The sequence below is a fragment of the Podarcis raffonei genome, chromosome 3 (genome assembly GCF_027172205.1).
Source record: "Podarcis raffonei isolate rPodRaf1 chromosome 3, rPodRaf1.pri, whole genome shotgun sequence".
Taxonomy (NCBI): domain Eukaryota; kingdom Metazoa; phylum Chordata; class Lepidosauria; order Squamata; family Lacertidae; genus Podarcis; species Podarcis raffonei.
This window is the reverse complement of record NC_070604.1, coordinates 119,000,079-119,019,350: the sequence shown is the minus strand read 5'-3', so window position 1 is coordinate 119,019,350 and position 19,272 is coordinate 119,000,079. Positions and strand designations below refer to the sequence as shown.

Below are 19,272 nucleotides of genomic sequence, written 5' to 3'. Positions count from 1 at the left end.
AGTATGCAGGAAGTCTAGGGCTTGGCAGAATGCTGTCCAGCCACTGCTAGGGACCTCTAGTGAAGGTGAGCCCATCATCTCACTAGCCAATTTCTGCTCTATAATTACCTTCTGCTGGCTCGATTATTCAGACAGGTCTTCAGTCTCATAAGCTGTTTTTTATGGCCATTGTAAAGTTTTATTAATGTGTTCCAGCCTGCCTTGTTTTTTCCTGTTAGGTATATTTTCTTTTTCTGTTGCCTTCAACACTGTTTGTTGGGATAATAATTTTTTACAGAACACTGAAGAAATGTATCTATGTACTCAACACCATTCCAAGCAACCCAGTTTAATTATTCTCCATTTTACTGAGAGAGGAGGGGTTGCCGGGGCTGACCACCTAAGTGAATATATTACTGAGCTGACATTTAAACGTAGGGAATGTACAGATCTTATTGGACAGCGACAGTGGTTACACGCCAGTGTCCTGCTATCCCATGGAAATGAACGTGGGTGTAAACATGCCTGGTTTTGTGCTGGGTCTTAACCAAGGATGGAATCATAGAATTATAGAGGATCATCTCATCTTTGTTGTTGTTGTTGTTTAGTCATTTAGTCATGTCCGACTCTTCGTGACCCCATGGACCAGAGCATGCCAGGCACTCCTGTCTTCCACTGCCTCCTGCAGCTTGGTCAAATTCATGCTGGTAGTTTCGAGAACACTGTCCCACCATCTCATCCTCTGTCGTCCCCTTCTCCTTATGCCCTCCATCTTTCCCAACATCAGGGTCTTTTCCAGGGAGTCTTCTCTTCTCCTGAGGTGGCCAAAGTCTTGGAGCCTCAGCTTCAGGATCTGTCCTTCCAGTGAGCACTCAGGGCTGATTTCCTTAAGAATGGATACGTTTGATCTTCTTGCAGTCCATGGGACTCTCAAGAGTCTCCTCCAGCACCAGAATTCAAAAGCATCAATTCTTCAGCTATCGGCTTTCTTTATGGTCCAGCTCTCACTTCCATACATCACTGCTGGGAAAACTCATCTCATCTAACCCCTAGCAATACAGGAATATGTCCTGTATGGGGATCGAACCTGTGACCTTGGCATTATCAGAACCATGCTCCAACCAACTGAGCTATCCGGCTGAAGGAAAACTGTCTAGTACAGAGTCGGACCACTGGTCCATCTTTCTCAGTATTGTGTACGTTGACTGACAGTGGCTTTCCTGGATTTTGAAAGGGCAGCCTTTCAGCCCTATCGAGATGCCAGGGATTGAGGCTGGCACATTCTGTGTGCCAAACAGATGCCCTACCACTGAGCTGCAGCCCTTCTGCAAGAATGATTGATGGCATGACTTGGCATGCTTGTAATATTTCCCTTAACTGAGTGGGCGGATGCCCTGCCCTGCCAACGCATATGCCTCAGGACTGGATTATTTTTTTCAGTTGTGGTCAGGAAGAACTTTTGCCCTAGTCAGATTAGCTAAGGATCTGTTTTATCCTTTTGACTTTTCCTGCTGGTTAGGAGTGGGGAGCCTGCCACCCTTCAGATGTCGTTGGACTCCCAACTCCCATCTGCCGCAGCCAGCACGGTCGATGCTGAGGGATGATGGGAATTGTAGTCCTGCATTGTTGTTGGGTAGGCCACAGGTTCCCCACCTCTGCTACAGTTCACAATTCTGGAAAAGACTCAGCCTCTGCCTTTAAACAAGGGAAAGGTCTGCTCATACTCAGCTAAATTTTACTTTATGGCTGTCAGTTTTTATATTTGCAGCCTGGAGGGCAGGACTCTGGGGATTAATCACCATATCTAAACTGCTGGGTCAGACTACAAGGCGCATCTAGTTCAGCAACTTGCTTCCTGGAGCAGCTGGCCAATTGCCCACAGGGAGCCCACAAGTAGGGCTTGAAGGCAGTGGGCCTGTCTATTTGCATTGCCCCACTCCTGTTATTTCGTGGTATACTGTCCCTGAGCATGGAGGCTCTGCTTAGCTCCCTTGTAGGCACAAGGAGTCCTAATTGACCTCCATGAATGTGCTTGATCTTCCTTTCAAATGCCCTTTCCATAAGGCTCGTGGGCACATTTGGATTTTTAAGTGAGCGCCTTTGGGTTTTTAAGTGGGTGCCTTCGGCACCATACTTCTGGTAGCTTAATTCTTCCCCTGCCTCAGATTAATTCCCACCCCCAAATGAGAGACAGACAGAATGTGCATGTGGACACACTTTGCTTTCCAAGGGATCTGGATAAAAGTCGGATCAAGTAGAATTAATCTGAGCCTTGAGAAGCACATAAGAGGAAGTGGGGAAGAGCGTCAATCTTCCAACTTCCTAGTTCAACTGTAGGGACTTTCCAAAGGAGGCAGGGGTGACCACCCCTCACCATCTCATGGCCAAGAGGGGCGGCAAGTGGCAGTGCCGGGGGGAGGTCAGAGGCTTTGTGGGCATCAGGAGGAGCCTGCAAGGGGTATCATTGCACGCACGGGCACCACATTAGCAACCCCTGCCGTAAGGTAATTTTGCAGAAGAAATACCTTCCTTTTGTTTGTCCTGAGCCCACTGCTACCCAGAATGAGACTGTAAGCTAGATGCAGGTGGGTGGGACCGTACTTTGGGAAAGGCACTGAAGTTTATACGGTTTGGGTCCCTCCTCTTCCTTTGTCTCCATGACTTCTCCCCTGCCATTTTCAAAATCCCGAGCGAGCAAGAGGCAATTTGCTTGCAAGGGCTCAGTGTTGCTTTTCTCCCAGTAGCCTGGTAGAGAGAGACGAACTGCAATCTGCGGAGCCTTCATTTTTGTTCTCGCATCCTACTCTCTGGCACGCGTTCCTTTCTTCCGAACTAAAGAGCAGCAAGCAGTTTGGAACAGTGTTGAAATGGGACAATTAACCTGTTTACCCTCCTGCCAGGCTCTTTTGCAATTTCCTTGAATGCGAGTAAATGGGGAACTGGCACAGCGGAGCTTCTCCTTGTAAGGGCAGCAGTGGCTGCTTGATCTATTTAAAAAGATTACCAGGGCCCTTCAGCAGTTCACAGGATTACTTGGAAGGGCGTTAACGTCCCATAGTGGCTGGCTAGTCACTTCTATAGGGTTGTGTGGCCTTGCCGAAGGTGGGGGGGGCAGTAGCTCAGGGAGTAGCGCATCTGCTCTGCATTCAGAAGGTTTAATTCAGGCATAGGCAAACTCGGCCCTCCAGATGTTTTGGGACTACAGCTCCCATCATCCCTGACCACTGGTCCTGTTAGCTAGGGATGATGGGAGTTGTAGTCCCAAAACATCTGGAGGGCTGAGTTTGCCTCTGCCTGGTTAAATCCCCGGCATCTCCACTTTGGGCTGGGAAATGATCTCCATCTGAGACCCTGGAGAGCTGATGCTGGTCAGAGTAGACCACACTGGCCAATGGCCTGACTCTGGATAAGGCAGCTTCCTGTGTGCCTTATACAGAGGCTGCATCCACATTGTACATTTAAAATGCCGCACTTTATAAACAGTCACGGCTTCCCCCAAAGAACTTGGAGCTGTAGTTTGTTCAGGTTGCCACGAGTTGTTCAGGGACCCCTTTATCCCCCTTACAGAGTTACATTCCCAGCGTTTCCTGGGAAGAGGGATTCCCACTGTGGCAATTGTAGTACTGGGAGGGGAGCAGCGTGTTGTGCGGATGTGGCCTGGGTTTGAACTCTACGTATTTCCCTAGAAAAGGTTTAAAAAAGAACATTCTGTATGTGCCACTCGTTGCGTTTCCGTCTCACGCCTCCCCAAAGACAACACTTTTCAGTAAATCAAAATGCATGCTGTAAAAGTCACAAGGTAACTGGAATACACCTCCCATGGGCCCCTGTGGAAGAGCATTCCTGCTGAGATACGACAGGCGCTCGCTGTCTGAACCTTCTGGAAACCACTGAAGACATATTTGTTCCAATAGGCGTTCCCAGCTGGATAACCAGGTCCCTGGTTAATCTCAGCGTTGTAGGTTTGAGGGTTGTAGGACTCTTAATCTCAGGGTTGTAGGTTTGAGCCCCACGTTGGAACAAAAGATTCCTGCCTTACTGGGGGCTGGACTAGATGACCCTCGTGGTCCCTTCCAATTCTGCTCCCCTCCCCCAAAATGTTCAGATGTCACTTTGTGTACCTGTCTTAGTTGCCTCTGGGTAAATAACTGGAAAGAGGTAGATGACAAACACCCTTCCTGTTATCCAAGCTTGGCTAGAAGGTCAGTAAAACTTGGGTTTTGTAGTACTAACACATGTTCAGCAGGAAATAAACAAAAAATTGCCAATGTAAACACAGCACTCCCTTGTTATCAGGTTTCCTCCCTGATAAGATGCCTGAAGCAACAGAGAGAGGCTCAGCTGTTTGCAGGAAGGGAGAAAGCTGCCTTTTACTGAATTGAACCTTTGGCCCATTTAGCTCAATATTGTCCACACTGGCTGGCAGCAGCTCTCCAGGGTCTCAGGAAGGCTTTACGTGGAGATACCCAGGACCTTTTTCATATAAGGCAGATGACACTGAGCAGCGTCTTCCTGGGTGGGGAAACTGTTTCCTATTGAGGAAGCATGTGTGCTACATGCTGTATAGGGTCCAAAGTTTTAAGAACCCTTGCTTTAGACCAAAGGATTGTTTAGACCTGACAGTGCATAATGTAACCCGCAAATCCCTGGCTGACCTCATCCACTCCTGCTAATTTGGTGCGTCTGCGCCAATGACTTAGCAGTCCCTCGCCATGGAAACCCTGATCTTTTATGTCTGGCCCTGCATGTCTGACTCTCCCTAATCCTTCCTGGTTGCTTGATTGAGCTTAACCTGATCACAACTGTGATCCGCTTTCCTCTTTTTAAGCCCACTTCACTTTCTCTGCTTCTAATGCTTCAAACTGACGGGATCGGAGTCCCCCTCATTCCAGTTTTCCGTATGAGCAAGGGCTCTTCTGTGCATCCCCTCCAGAGCTGCAGAGTTCTGTGTCATTGCAGTTTCTCTCCTTTCTGCACCACCGTCAAATTATAATACCAAGCTCCTATCCCTCATGGTTTGGGAGGGAAATCTATGTCTTAGGTAAGTGAAGGAACCAAAGAGACACGCGGGCAGGCTCTGCAGAGGCGAAAGATGGAGCTTCATATTTATTTATTTGCATACCACTTAATTGTAAAAACCTCTAAGCAGGTTACAGAATGTTTAATGGTTTGGACAGTGGTGGGTGGAATACTTGCAGGAGCAAACCAGCAGGTGTGGGAAAAGCTAAGCACCCCCCTTCCCACTTGACAATTCTCCTTTACGAATCACATCCCACCCCTTGCTAAGATCACTTGCAGTTCTGTTCTTACCATTTTTCAAACCAGCTACTTCTGCGCCTTAAATGAAGGGTGTGTTAGCAGCTACATTGTGATGGGTTATAACCTCTTGTTGGTTGCGCTGCTTGCTGTTGAATGCAGCAGGTTCACCTTAAGCGGCTGCCTTTGCAGGCTTGCAGAGCATCCCTGCAGAGCATCCTTGCATCCTCCTCTTAAACGCACCTGCCTTTTGTGTTGCTGCAGTTTTGTTGGCACCATCGGCACCATCATCATCAAATGCAAAGACCTGCGGATTATCCAGCTTGACATCCCCGGCATGGAGGAGTCTTTGAACATAGCTGGCTCCATCGAGGTAAGCTGATCTGTAGAAGTTGAGAGAAAATGGCAAAAACCTGACCCGGTTTTTCAGGGGTCCTCGTTGGAAGCTAGGGTTATGCTCAGTTCCACAAGAGCAGTGGGATTTTTTTTTTTATGATCGTTCAATCTTTGAGAATCAAGAAAATAAAAATTCAAGGATGTGTGTATAAAAATAGCATATATCTGAGGAGTTGAGAGATCTTCTGTTTGCTTATTAGAACACAGGGATCATCTCATTCCATATTCACAGATATAGTCCCCCATCTCGAAGGGTAGCTCTGATGGGCCGAAACCTCACTCTCACCAGCAGCCTTAGTCATTGGCTGAGCTGCTGTGATGTCATGGAATGTTTGCGAACATTCCTCTAAGGCAGCGGTTCTCAACCTGTGGGTCCCCAGATGTTGTTGGACTACAACTCCCATCATCCCTGAGCTCTGGCCTTGCTAGCTAGGGGTGATGGGAGTTGTAGTTCAACAACATCTGGGGACCCACAGGTTGAGAAAGACTGCTCCAAGGGGAAAGCTGTCATCAGTGGAATGTTGATAAAACAGCGAACCAACAGGAAGGCAAGAGGAAAAGTCAGTCTGGCTGGGCAAAGAAACTAAAGTGCTGACCAGCGGAAAGAGGAGGAGGAGGGCTTCATAAGTGTTCAGGAGATAACACACCTCCCTTAATCCCCATTATTCAGACTGGGCTGCTCTAAGGTGCAGCTTCATTCTCTGTGCACCTCCTACTTGTGATAGCTGCACCACTCTTAGCTATTACATTTCTCTGTGACATTCTGAATGCTGAATATTGTAAGGCGGCGTGGTGTCCAGAACTAGGATATGGTAGGCACTTCTAGTAACAAAGCAAAAAAAAAAAGTGGCAAAGGGCAGACCTGTTCCTTCCTGTACCCTGTGTACCATGCACTGGGATAGCCTGCATGTAGCCACTTCCATCAGGCCTCCCATCCCTACAGCCATTCCAGCAGATTTCCTCAGTGAGAGATGGGAATAATAATAATAATTTATTATTTATACCCCGCCCATCTGACTGAGTTTCCCCAGCCACTCTGGGTGGCTTCCAATCAAATTTTAAAAACAATACAGCATTAAATATTAAAAACTTCCTAAACAGGGCTGCCTTCAGATGTCTTTTAAAGAGAAGATGGCTGCTTATTTCCTTCACATCTGAAGGGAGGGCGTTCCACAGGATGGGCGCCACTACCGAGAAGGCCCTCGGTGCTGGATCTCAGTGTCCGGGCTGAATGATGGGGGTGGAGATGCTCCTTCAGGTATACTAGGCCAAGGCCGTTTAGGGCTTTAGAGGTCAGCACCAACACTTTGAATTGTGCTCGGAAACGTACTGGGAGCCAATGCAGATCTCTCAGGACCGGTGTTATGTGGTCCCGACGGCCACTCCTAGTCACCAGTCTAGCTGCCGCATTCTGGATTAATTGCAGTTTCCGGGTCACCTTCAAAGGTAGCCCCACGTAGAGTGCATTGCAGTAGTCCAAGCGGGAGATAACTAGAGCATGCACAACTCTGGCAAGACAGTCCGCATGTAGGTAGGTTCTCAGCCTGCGGACCAGATGGAGCTGGTAGACAGCCGCCCTGAACACAGAATTAACCTGCACCTCCATGGACAGTTACCCCTTTGCCAAAAGCCCAGCTCCATTGTGCAGGTTCTGCCCCTGATCATTATAAGAACAACTGTTTAGAAATTGGTGTCTGAGTTTTGATTCTGGTTTTCCTCTTCCCTCTTTGGCCCTTTCGCCTTGTATGCCATGCTTTTTCTCTGCCTGTAAGCTGACACCCACCTGTCTTGTTTTACTTGATTGTGTGTATCTGGGAGCGTTGTATAGATGCTTTAAATAAATAATGAACAGAGGCTGCGGAAGCAACATGCGTCTAAGGGGCCGAGACCCACTGAATCTTCAGGGTCGTTTGATAAAAGTATGTCTCTGCATGTCTGTGTTTTCCGTCCCGCAGGCACTGTCCACCTTGGATTCCATCACCCTGATGTATCCTTTCTTTTACCGGCCCATGTTTGAAGTCATCGAGGATGGCTGGCACTCCTTCTTGCCGGAACGGGAATTTGAGCTTCTCAGTTCAGTTGTAAGTCCCTGTTCATGGAGCAATGCCTCTCCTGCTGCGCTTAGGGAGAGCGAACTTGCATAAAATGGGAACTTGTAGTGGGGATGGGGAGGGGACATGGTTCTCCACGGAATGAGCAGTACCATTTGGAGGGGAAATCACTTCCAACCAACCCTGGGGAAGACCATTCAGCTCATGAGGTGCAGAGTGAAAACCCCACCCCTTCTCCCCTTCTGGCACAGTGTTTTTTGTTGCAGCCTTGTAAGACTTCTCACGCCCTCAGGCTGGAAAAGCTTCCCCAGCCCTGGATTAAGTAAATACAGCTTGTGTTTGGCATTGACCTCTGCACTTGTGGGATTGCAGAATCTGCCAGTCTCCTCCCTGTCTGTGTGTGTCTGATTTTACACACCAGCTTTGTTTAAAGCTCCATAAAGTGGCTGCCTTGTAGGGTGCTAAATTATGTAGCAGTGCTGAGAGGCGGGGAAGGCCAATCGACAAGATGTCTCTTGAAGAGGCAGCTAAGTGGGTGGGTATGTGCCACGATTAGGAGGAAAAATGAGTCAGGAAAACCGTGTTGCAAAGAGGCTGCTCTTAGCCGGCTGAGCATCCTTGGGGACTTTTGTCTGCTCCTGAAATCTGATGGCTTAAAGCCACAGTAGTTTATTATTATTTCTGATCCCCCACCTCTGGAAATCCCATTATATTACCTTCACCCTTAGTTAACCATGATTTTTCTCCCCTCCAGACAAACGAATGGCGGTTGAGCTACATCAACAAAGATTTCTCCGTCTGCCCCTCTTACCCGCCCATCGTCACTGTCCCCAAATCGATTGACGACGAATCCCTCTGGAAAGTTTCCACCTTCCGCCACGGTGGGCGCTTCCCGGTCCTCAGCTATTACCATAAGAAAAATGGGATGGTGAGTTGGTCAAGGTGGATGAGTTTCAACTGCAAACGTATACTTGTTTCCTGGACGTGCATATTCTCAGATCTTGACCTTGAGGGCAAATATTAAATCCTCCTTCCCCATCCCTTTGAAAACGAGTGCATAGGTTGCACTACATTTTTGGCATTTTGACCTAAAATTGCGCCCTGAGTGTGCATGCCAACTTTCATCCCGCTACCTTTGTGTTCAGGGGAGATGGGCTGCGTGTTTGCAGAATAACTTCTTCCAAGCAGATGGGTTGGCAAGATAAATGGAAGTCCTTGCTTTCCCACGCCAAGGATTCTTAATGCCCATTTTGCCTTTGGGCTGAGCGGACGTTCTTCAAGTGAGGTGTCAGGTCTGTGGGCCGGTGGAAGACTCAGCTGAGGCGTCACCTGCTCACTGGACCCCGTTTGCCCTTCCTAGGTGATGATGCGCAGCAGCCAGCCACTCACGGGTACCAACGGGAGGCGTTGCAAGGAGGACGAGAAGCTGATTAACGCCACGCTGAGAGCCGGCAAGCGGGGCTACATCATTGACACACGCTCTCTGAGCGTCGCTCAGCAAGCCCGGGCCAAAGGGGGAGGCTTTGAGCAGGAAGCCCACTATCCCCAGTGGCGAAGGATCCACAAGTCCATTGAGAGGTGAGTTGATGAGTGAGGCATGGTATGAAGGACCTCGTGAGGTTGTTGCTAAGCTCTAAGACAGGGATGGGGAGCCTGTGGCCTCCCAGATGTTAAACATAAGAAGAGCCTGCTGAAACAGGTCAATGGCTTATCTAGTTCAAGCATCCTCCCCTCACAGATATCTGTATCTACTCAGATATCTCTTATGGGAACTTGCCTTCTTGGAAGGCCTGTTGGAACAAAAATGTCTCTAGTCATTTCCAGAAAGTGCAGACAGTGGGTGTGTGCTGTATCTCAACAGGAATGCTATTCCACACAGAAAGTCCTGCTCTGAGTTACCACAGAGCTGGCTTCTGATTTCTTTGGAACTTGCAGGAGAAATTCTCCTACAGACCTGGAGCCCATTGCAGAATCACTGCAGGTTAAAGGTAAAGGTAAAGGATGCCTGGATGGTTAAGTCCAGTCAAAGGTGACTATGGGGTTGCGGCGCTCATCTCGTTTTCAGGCTGAGGAAGCCGGCGTTTGACCACAGATAGCTTTCCAGGTCATGTGGCCAGCAGGACTGTACCGCTTCTGGCGCAACGGAACACCATGACAGAAACCAGAGCGCACGGAAATGCCATTTACCTTCCCGCTATTTACCTATTTATCTATTTGCACTGGTGTGCTTTCGAATTGCTAGGTTGGCAGGAGCTGGGACTGAGCAATGGGAGCTCACCCCGTCGCGGGGATTCGAACCGCCCACCTTCTGATCAGCAGGCCCAAGAGGCTCAGTGGTTTAGACCACAGCACCACCCGCATCCCTTAGAATAGGCATAGGCAAACTTGGCCCTCCAGATGTTTTGAGACTACAACTCCCATCATCCCTTACCCCTGGTCCTGTTAGCTAGGGATCATGGGAGTTGTAGTCCCAAAACATCTGGAGGGCCAAGTTTACCCATGCCTCACTGCATGAGGCTTTAGGAGATGCAGAGGTAGTGTGTGTGCACTCCACTCCGAGCTCTTTGGAGGAAGGCTGGGGTAGCAATATAATAAATTTTAAGGTGGGATAATTTACAATCCAGTGCTTGCACAGGGCCAGTGAACTCACCCGAAGTGGGTTGTCTCTGTGGTCTGCCGAGTTCGTAAAGCAGCCTGTGATGATATTGCAAACACATTTATTTCTCTGTTCGAGGTAGCTGAGAGTACAAAATCTGAAAGTTCAGATCCACTGGGCACCAAAAGAATCACGGCAGCATTAACAGGCAGTGAGATGTCTAGGCAACTTCAGCTGCCTGATCGCACATTGCCTGATCGCACTGTGGTGTGGAAATGTTTTTTTAAAAAACCAGAAACAAAACCCACGTTTTTAGTATGGCGCACTGAGAGCTTGGGCTCTCATTTTTGCTTAAATCAAGCTTCCAGTCCTCAAGGCTATGTTGCAGCATGCAATTTGAAAACATGTTAAAATACATTAGAATCAGAGGATGGTTTTGCAGGGTTTCAGGTACAGTGGTTGAGGGAAGCTCTGCACAAAATAGAAAGTAACAGGAGCCTCTTCATTACTGAATTCCCCCGGCCCCAAGAAATAGGAATATTTTTGTACGGGCTTGAGAATGACTGGCTAATGTAAAAAAAAACCTCATACACTCAAACCTCGGTCCTTGAATGGCTCTGTTTTTGAACATTTCGGTTCCCGAACGCTGAAAATCCAGACATAAATGCTCCGGTTTTCGAACGTTCCTCAGAACTCGAACGTCCAACACAGCTTTTGCCTGAGTGCAAGAAGCTCTTGCAACCAATTGGAAGCCACTCCTCAGTTGTTGAACGTTTGGGAAGGCGAATGGTCTTTCAGAATGGATTGCGTCCAGCAACCAAGGTTTGACTGTACTAGTTTTGTTTCGGTCAATTTTGGAAGAGTTAATCTAGCTCTGCAGATCTGGTTATTTCTGTATATTTTTTGTTTGCAAACACTGCCCTTAGCCTCCAGCAGGAATTTTTAGATTCCGGAAAGCTGATACCAGGTTCTTCACTTGTGAGGTAATAATATTTCTAAAAGTATAGAAGATAAATTCTTTCTAAATAAAATAACGTTTTGTGCAGAGGTGCAGTTACACTCTTGCAGATGATGAGTGGGGGCATTTTAAAAACCAATTTTGCAAATTAAAAACAGGAAGGAAAAATATAAAACAAAACTAATGCAAAATTAATAAAATTCTGGGTGCATATAGAAATTACGCAATTCTTGGTTAATATCTTTTTTAAAAGATTGCCCATTCTTAATTGCAACATTTTCTCCTCTATTTAAAGAAAGGAACTATCCCCAATAGATTTCCTCAAGTGTGTGGGTAGAGGGGAGAGAATTAACCTCTTTTGTGTTTGGTTTGCTGACAGCCATCTGGGTTTGGGGTTTTCTTGGTTATAATTTTAGGTGAAGCACCTCCATGGACTCCTCTTTTAATTGGTTTCATCCTAGTAAGTGTGTCCAGTAAATTAGAACCCCAAAGTCCATTTCCACGGGAGGCTCCTGTCAGCTTCCTTTTAAATCCTGCCCCGTAAGCCTTCGTGCCTTACAGTTCATTGCCCCTGTTTCTTGCTGCTGCTTCTGCAGCTGACAAACCTCGAGTTCACCAAGGTTTGCTTCTCTCAATTAAGATCCTTTCTGCTCTGCTTTCTTGTCCTCTCCTCCATCTCCCCCTTCTGCCCTGTGGGCATCCAATCAAAGGACATTAAGTGTCCCAATTCATAACCAATTAAATGTCCTGTGACCAGTCCCTGGATGCAGGAGAGAGGAGGTGGCTTTAGACCTCCGGGCAGAAGTTACAAACCCATGGAACTTGCTGGGTAGACTGGATACAGTGATCTCTCTGTCAGAACCACAGGCCATTGGCTTAAGGGGGGGTGTCACCCACAAAGCCAAAATTCTATTATTATTATTTTTTTTATTATTTATTAAATGTGTACAGTGGATGCTCGGGTTGCAAACGTGATCTGTGTGGGATGCACGTTCGCAGCCTGCAGCGTTCGCTTTGCGTCTGCGCACGCGCGGGTTGCGATTTGGTGCTTCTGCGCATGCGCGACCGCTGAAACCTGGAAGTAACCCGTTCCGGTACTTCTGGGTTTCGACGGTCCACAACCCAAAAAAATGCAACCTGAAGCGTTCTGTAACTTCAGGTGTGACTGTATACTGCTTTTGTAGATCTCAGGGCGTTGCACAACATAAAATTGCAATATAAAAAAGACAAAATGTATAATAAAAATTAGAACAAACCCACACCAGTAATTCCTGCCCCCCCCCCCGCACAACACATTTAAAAGGGCATCGGACGCCAGTCAGCCTAATAATAATAATAATAATAATAATAATAATAATAATAATAATAATTTATTATTTATACCCCGCCCATTTGGCTGGGCTTCCCCAGCCACTCTAGGCGGCTTCCAAAAAAATATTAAAATACTGTAATACATCAAACATTAAAAGCTTCCCTAAACAGGGCTGCCTTCAGATGACTTCTAAAAGTCTGGTAGTTGTTGTTCTCTTTGACATCTGGTGGAAGGGCGTTCCACAGGCGGGCACCACTACCAAAGGCCTGGCTGAATGGGAATGTTTTCGCCTAGCGCCTAAAGGCGTATAATGAAGGCACCAGTTGAACCTCCCTGGGGAGAGCATTCCACAAACAGGGAGCCACCACAGAAAAGGCCCGTTATTGTTTTGCTGCCCTCCGGGTGATTTGTATCAGTTACACAAAACGAAGTGTAATTGCTTGCTTCTGCTTGTATTTGCATAATACAAGCTGCTGCCAGTCAAGGGGAGGTGCCATGCATTCTGTCCATTTAGAAATCTCCTTGAGGACTAGTAGCTGAGATTGTCAGGGTGATGAGTCTGCTGCCCAGTCCCCAATTTGTCTGCCTGTGTGATGTGAATGTGAACCTAGCCCAAAGCTCAGCCCCAGGGATTGTCACAGCGTTCATTCTCACTGCCATGAAATACTTTTTAGAATGTTCCGTTATGAAGACCTAATGGGTCTGCAAAGAGGGTATCGTAACTCTAAGCCCAGGCCGTTGTCCATCTTCCTTCCCCAAAATCCCTCCTTGACCAACCCTTTCCTGTGAAGTCTTTGACTCCCTCAAGTCAACGTTGTTGTTGTTTAGTCATGTCCGACTCTTCGTGACCCCCTAGACCAGAGCACACCAGGCACTCCTGTCTTCCACTGCCTCCCACAGTTTGGTCAAACCTTCGAGAACACTGTCCAACCATCTCGTCCTCTGCCGTCCCCTTCTCCTTGTGCCCTCCATCTTTCCCAACATCAGGGTCTTTTCCAGGGAGTCTTCTCATGAGGTGGCCAAAGTCTTGGAGCCTCAGCTTCAGGAGCTGTCCTTCCAGTGAGCACTCAGGGCTGATTTCCTTCAGAATGGAGAGGTTTGATCTTCTTGCAGTCCATGGGACTCTCAAGAGTCTCCTCCAGCACCATAATCCAAAAGCATCCATTCTTCGGCGATCAGCCTCCTTTATGGTCCAGCTCTCACTTCCATACATCACTACTGGGAAAACCATAGCTTTAACTATACGGACCTTTGTACTCTCTAGCTAATAAGAATAAGTGCATGCAACAAATAATTGCATCTTTGTAGTGCACGCCACACCTCACATGCCCTCTTCCAAACGTCTTCCCTTCCCATTGCTGGGGGGTGGGGGGTGTATTGGGAGGGAGGACCCATTGCGGCCGCCAGGATCCCATCTGGTTTGCTGTGTTTCCACGTGGGCGTTGGAGACTGGTTCCCCTTGGAACTGGTAGGGCAGAAGGCAGGGAGACCGGCAGTTGATGAAGCCAGAGCTGACTAAGACCTGTTGTGTCCCCGTCCTAATAATAATAATAATAATAATAATAATATTTTTATTTACATCCTGTCCTCCCCAGCCAAAGCCGGGCTCAGAGCGGCTAACAACAGTAAAAATAACACAGTTTACATAAAATCACAATCAGTTAATTGAAATGCATTCTAAAATCAATTCATTCTAAAATCAATTCAAAATCAAATTCATGGCAACCATTGGGCTAGAGTTCTATGAGGATTACAGGAGGAGGAGGTCAGACTGTGCCTTGGCCAAAGGCCTGGTGGAACAGCTCTGTCTTGCAGGCCCCGTGGAAAGATGTCAAGTCCCGCAGGGCCCTAGTCTCTTGCGACAGAGTGTTCCAGTAGATTGGGGCCACGACCGAAATAGCCCTGGCTCAGTTCTGCAAAGGCAACACTGAGATAGGGGAAGAGGAAGCTGCCAGGCAGTTCCACCCTCTACTAGACTGGTTGTCAATAAGAAGGCGGGCTGAGATTAGTTGGGCAGCGCCCTATTCGTCCTAATGGACGAACCACTGATCTGTATTATATATGCATTCACACGCAGAATCAAAGGTAAGCATAGTCCCCAGACACAAACAGCAAGGCTGTGCATCTTGCCATGCTTTGGCTGATGCCATGGCACAATTCAATGTTAGCTTCACTTGGGGATAAGCTTTGCTATTGCTGTCGTTGTTCTGTAGACTGCTATCCAGCCTATCTCCATCTCTTGCCCTGCTTGCAAGGGGGGAGAGCCATGCAAACATACTCTCCCCCCACACCCCATCTTTCTTTCTGTAAATTCAGTGTGTAGATAAGATGTTATTGCCTCGAGTTAGTAGACCAGTGACCAAAGCCAGGTGGTATAGATCGGGGTGTACTTGGAAAACGCAGAGCTGCCTCAGAGTCACTCCCTGGGCTCTTTCTGCTCCACCTGATGTCAGCCCTGCAGGTCAGAGGGAGCAGGTCTCGAACCAAAGCTGTTTCGCTATGACAAGGAAGGCCAGCACTCCAGGTACAACCAGATCCCTCTGCAGGCTCATTGTGGTCATTCTTGTTCCTTCACCCGGTACAACATTCCTCACAGGTACAACATTCTGCAAGAGAGCCTCATCAAGCTTGTGGAGGCCTGCAATGACCAGTCGCATAACATGGACCGCTGGCTGAGCAAACTGGAGGCTTCCAACTGGCTGACTCACATCAAGGAGATCCTGACCACTGCCTGCTTGGCTGCTCAGTGCATCGACAGGTGGGACCCACCTTCCGGTTATCTGTTTATTTATTTGCAGGTTTATAAGCAGGTCTTATTCAACATCTTTATCAACGACTTGGATGATGGACTCAAGGGCATCCTGATCAAATTTGCAGATGACACCAAACTGGGGGGGGGGGTGGCTAACACCCCAGAGGACAGGATCACACTTCAAAACGACCTTGACAGATTAGAGAACTGGGCCAAAACAAACAAGATGAACTTTAACAGGGAGAAATGTAAAGTATTGCACTTGGGCAAAAAAAATGAGAGGCACAAATACAAGATGGGGGACACCTGGCTTGAGAGCAGTACATGTGAAAAGGATCTAGGAGTCTTGGTTGACCACAAACTTGACATGAGCCAACAGTGTGACGCGGCAGCTAAAAAAGCCAATGCAATTCTGGGCTGCATCAATAGGAGTATAGCATCTAGATCAAGGGAAGTAATAGTGCCACTGTATTCTGCTCTGGTCAGACCTCACCTGGAGTACTGTGTCCAGTTCTGGGCACCACAGTTCAAGAAGGACACTGACAAACTGGAACGTGTCCAGAGGAGGGCAACCAAAATGGTCAAAGGCCTGGAAACGATGCCTTATGAGGAACGGCTAAGGGAGCTGGGCATGTTTAGCCTGGAGAAGAGGAGGTTAAGGGGTGATATGATAGCCATGTTCAAATATATAAAGGGATGTCATATAGAGGAGGGAGAAAGGTTGTTTTCTGCTGCTCCAGGGAAGCGGACACGGAGCAATGGATCCAAACTACAAGAAAGAAGATTCCACCTAAACATTAGGAAGAACTTCCTGACAGTAAGAGCTGTTCGACAGTGGAATTTGCTGCCAGGGAGTGTGGTGGAGTCTCCTTCTTTGGAGGTCTTTAAGCAGAGGCTTGACAACCATATGTCAGGAGTGCTCTGATGGTGTTTCCTGCTTGGCAGGGGGTTGGACTCAATGGCCCTTGTGGTCTATTCCAACTCTATGATTCTATGATTCTATGACTGTCACCAAAGCGGTATGCAATAAGATAAGATCCAAGAGGTTGCACACCCATTAAACATTAAAAAAAACCATGCTTCTACAATTGCAAAATTTTTATCCCGTAAAATGATTGGGTCATACTTCAGGGAGAGCGTTTTCAAACAAAAAAGGGCTTCAGTGGTTGCCTGAATATCAAAACGCTAGGTGCTTGTCTAACTTAGGTTTGCAACTGATTCCAGAAGGCTGGAGATGCAACACAAAAAGCCCTGTTTCTGGTGCATGCTCTAAAAACGCGCACAGGGAGCATGTTGTATGCTTAGCAGTGCCCCGTTTGAGGAGTGCAGTTGCTGGGCAGGAATGTATAAGGCCTCCAGTCCTCAGGTCTGAAGTTGTTTGGGGCTTTCGAGATGAACTGCAGTTTAACGGAATGAGCCGCTCCAAACAGCTTTGCTTGTTTAGAACGTTAATAAAGAACATAAGAAGAGGATTGCTGCTGGATCCGATCAAAGGTCCATCTAGTCCTCTTACTGCATTCATAGCAGAGTTTTCCAGGAAACTCGCTGGCGGCCACGGCCCCTGTTGTTTTTCTCCAAGAAACTGATATCCAGAGGTACGCTGGAATGTGGAGGCTCTGTCCACCTATTGTGGCCAACAGCCCTTGAGAAACCAAAACGTCTCATCAATAGATTTGGCTAACAACCATTGGGAGTTGTTGTTCTACTCTGGGGCAGCCGGTAAGATCTTGCCCACCTCTGGCCTCCAGAAGGTTTCCTGCCAGAGAACATGGACCTTGGGCTGAAAAAGTGTTCCCGCCCCTGCAATATGTTGTCTGTGCATACGCCAGCCCAGTATGTTTGCCTCCCTTTCTCAACGTTCCTCTGGCCCTTTCCTAGGGAGGGAGCATCTGTCCTGGTCCATGGGACTGAAGGCACAGATTCGACACTACAGGTGACCTCGCTGGCTCAGATCATCCTAGATCCTAGATGCAGGACCATCCGCGGTTTTGAAGCTCTGGTTGAGAGGGAGTGGCTGCAGGTAAGAGCTGACGAATTGCTAGTTCCTGGGTGTGGTGAGGAGCCCACAGTAAAAAGTACGCTGCCCAGAAACAAAAGGGCAAATTCATGATGGAGAGGTCTGCCATTGGCTGTTGGTCGGGACAGCTGCCGCCCTCTTCCCTCTTAGCAACCCTATAGGTAATCCTGATCAGGGTGGATTTGATTTAGATCAAATCGATTTAAATCACAGTTTAAATCACTAGTCAGTAAGACTTGATTTAAACCATCTTTTTACAGAAAGACTCATTCTTGCTGGTATAATATTAATATTTACAACCGGAGGAAGGTTTCATTTTTGGAATAATAAATTTTCAGAGTAGTTGTTACAGTTACAGTTACAGTCCAAAATTACTGATTCGGTTATACTATTAGAAATTCATAGACAGATAAGTTAGTGGGACGCGGGTGGCACTGTGGGTTAAACCACAGAGCCTAGGACTTGCTGATCAGAAGGTCGGCGGTTCGAATCCCCGCAACGGGGTGAACTCCCATTGCTCGGTCCCTGCTCCTGCCAACCTAGCTGTTCGAAAGCACGTCAAAGTGCAAGTAGATAAATAGGTACCACTCTGGTGGGAAGGTAAACGGCGTTTCCGTGCGCTGCTCTGGTTCGCCAGAAGCGGCTTAGTCATGCTGGCCACATGACCCAGAAGCTGTACGCCGGCTCCCTCGGCCAATAAAGCAAGATGAGAGCCACAACCCCAGAGTCAGTCACGACTGGACCTAATGGTCAGGGGTCCCTTTACCTTTACCTTAATAAGTTAACTGTTTATATTTGGGCAACTTTTCTGCTGTACTTTATTGGAAGGAGAAGAGTAATCATTTCCTAAATAACAATTTAAACAATTTGTTTTACTAAAACAATAACATTCTAGCATACGTATCCATGTTTGTTAACTGATGTGGTTGAACAATTTTTATAAAAAAAACTTAGACTGAGTTTTAGCACACATGAAAAACTTAAAACAAATCCTTATTTCCTGATGGATAGGCATTGGACTATAATGTAACGTAACTAGAAAACTATAGAAATCTGATTTAAATTTTAAAAATCTGTTTTTGGTTTTTTAAAATCATTGATTTTTATCCACCCTGATCCTGATGCCAAGGAATGGTACCACCGCTTTAGGAACCACTGCTTCAGATTATTTATGCGAAAGGTAAAAGACGCAAGTGTCAACACCAATCCTTTGGGGACTCCACAATTGGGAGAAGAGTCCATTTATCCCCACCCTGGGCTTCCTGCTTCTTAACCAGCTCCTGATCCCGAAGAGTTACTGGCGTTTGAATTCAACATGCCACAGTCACCTCCCTCCTGCCCGCTTGGCAGTTTTGCGCTTGACTGTACCCCTCCGGTGCATTCGCCCATGGTGAGATGTGCTGCGACATTTCTTGTAAAACAATCACCGGCTGGAAAACCGTGGCCTGCATCCCTGCACTGGCCCTCCCTTCCCAGCAACTGCCGACTCGCGGCAGTCAGCTCAAAGCACCTCGCTTTTTGCCCCTTGTAACAAAACATTAAGCAACCCACACGAGACGCATCCATGCACGTCTGGGTTGACGTTTTAATCTGTCAAAACGGAGGTTTGTAAGGGGAAACGACTCAGATGCATATAAGCGCACGTTTAGCTAGCAAGTGCACGACCTGCTTCATAAATTGAAAAGACGTGGGGGGGCACAGCAGGGAGCTCCTAGTGTATGGACAGGAAGCGCTAACTGCAGAAGACTGGCAAGAAAAGCCCAACGGCAGGATCAGATCAAAGGTTCAGCTAGTCTGGCGTCCCATCGACACCCAGTGGCCAACCAGATGCCCTGATGAAAGCCTGAATGCAACAGGACTCTTCACCACTTGGCACTCCTAGTAGTTGGCATTCAGGGGCATACTGCCCCCACAGAGGAGGAAGAACACATCCATTGTGGCTAGTAGCCATTGTC

The 19,272-nt window shown here is 47.6% G+C and overlaps 2 protein-coding genes across 4 annotated transcripts in view; both read left to right on the top strand.

Annotated features, from left to right (window-relative positions):
- LOC128411434 (zinc finger protein 850-like) overlaps positions 1 to 19,272 on the top strand; it is a 150,194-nt gene that overhangs the window by 19,201 nt on the left and 111,721 nt on the right. The window lies entirely within an intron of this gene.
- The window catches only part of MTMR9 (myotubularin related protein 9), a 30,642-nt gene that overhangs the window by 2,992 nt on the left and 8,378 nt on the right, over positions 1 to 19,272 (top strand). For both annotated transcript variants that reach the window (XM_053383745.1, XM_053383744.1), the window contains exons 3-8: positions 5,500 to 5,608; positions 7,587 to 7,712; positions 8,437 to 8,610; positions 9,043 to 9,260; positions 15,145 to 15,306; positions 17,179 to 17,320. In XM_053383745.1, coding sequence (XP_053239720.1) covers positions 5,500 to 5,608; positions 7,587 to 7,712; positions 8,437 to 8,610; positions 9,043 to 9,260; positions 15,145 to 15,306; positions 17,179 to 17,320 — 931 coding nt within the window. The remainder of the gene's footprint in view (positions 1 to 5,499; positions 5,609 to 7,586; positions 7,713 to 8,436; positions 8,611 to 9,042; positions 9,261 to 15,144; positions 15,307 to 17,178; positions 17,321 to 19,272) is intronic.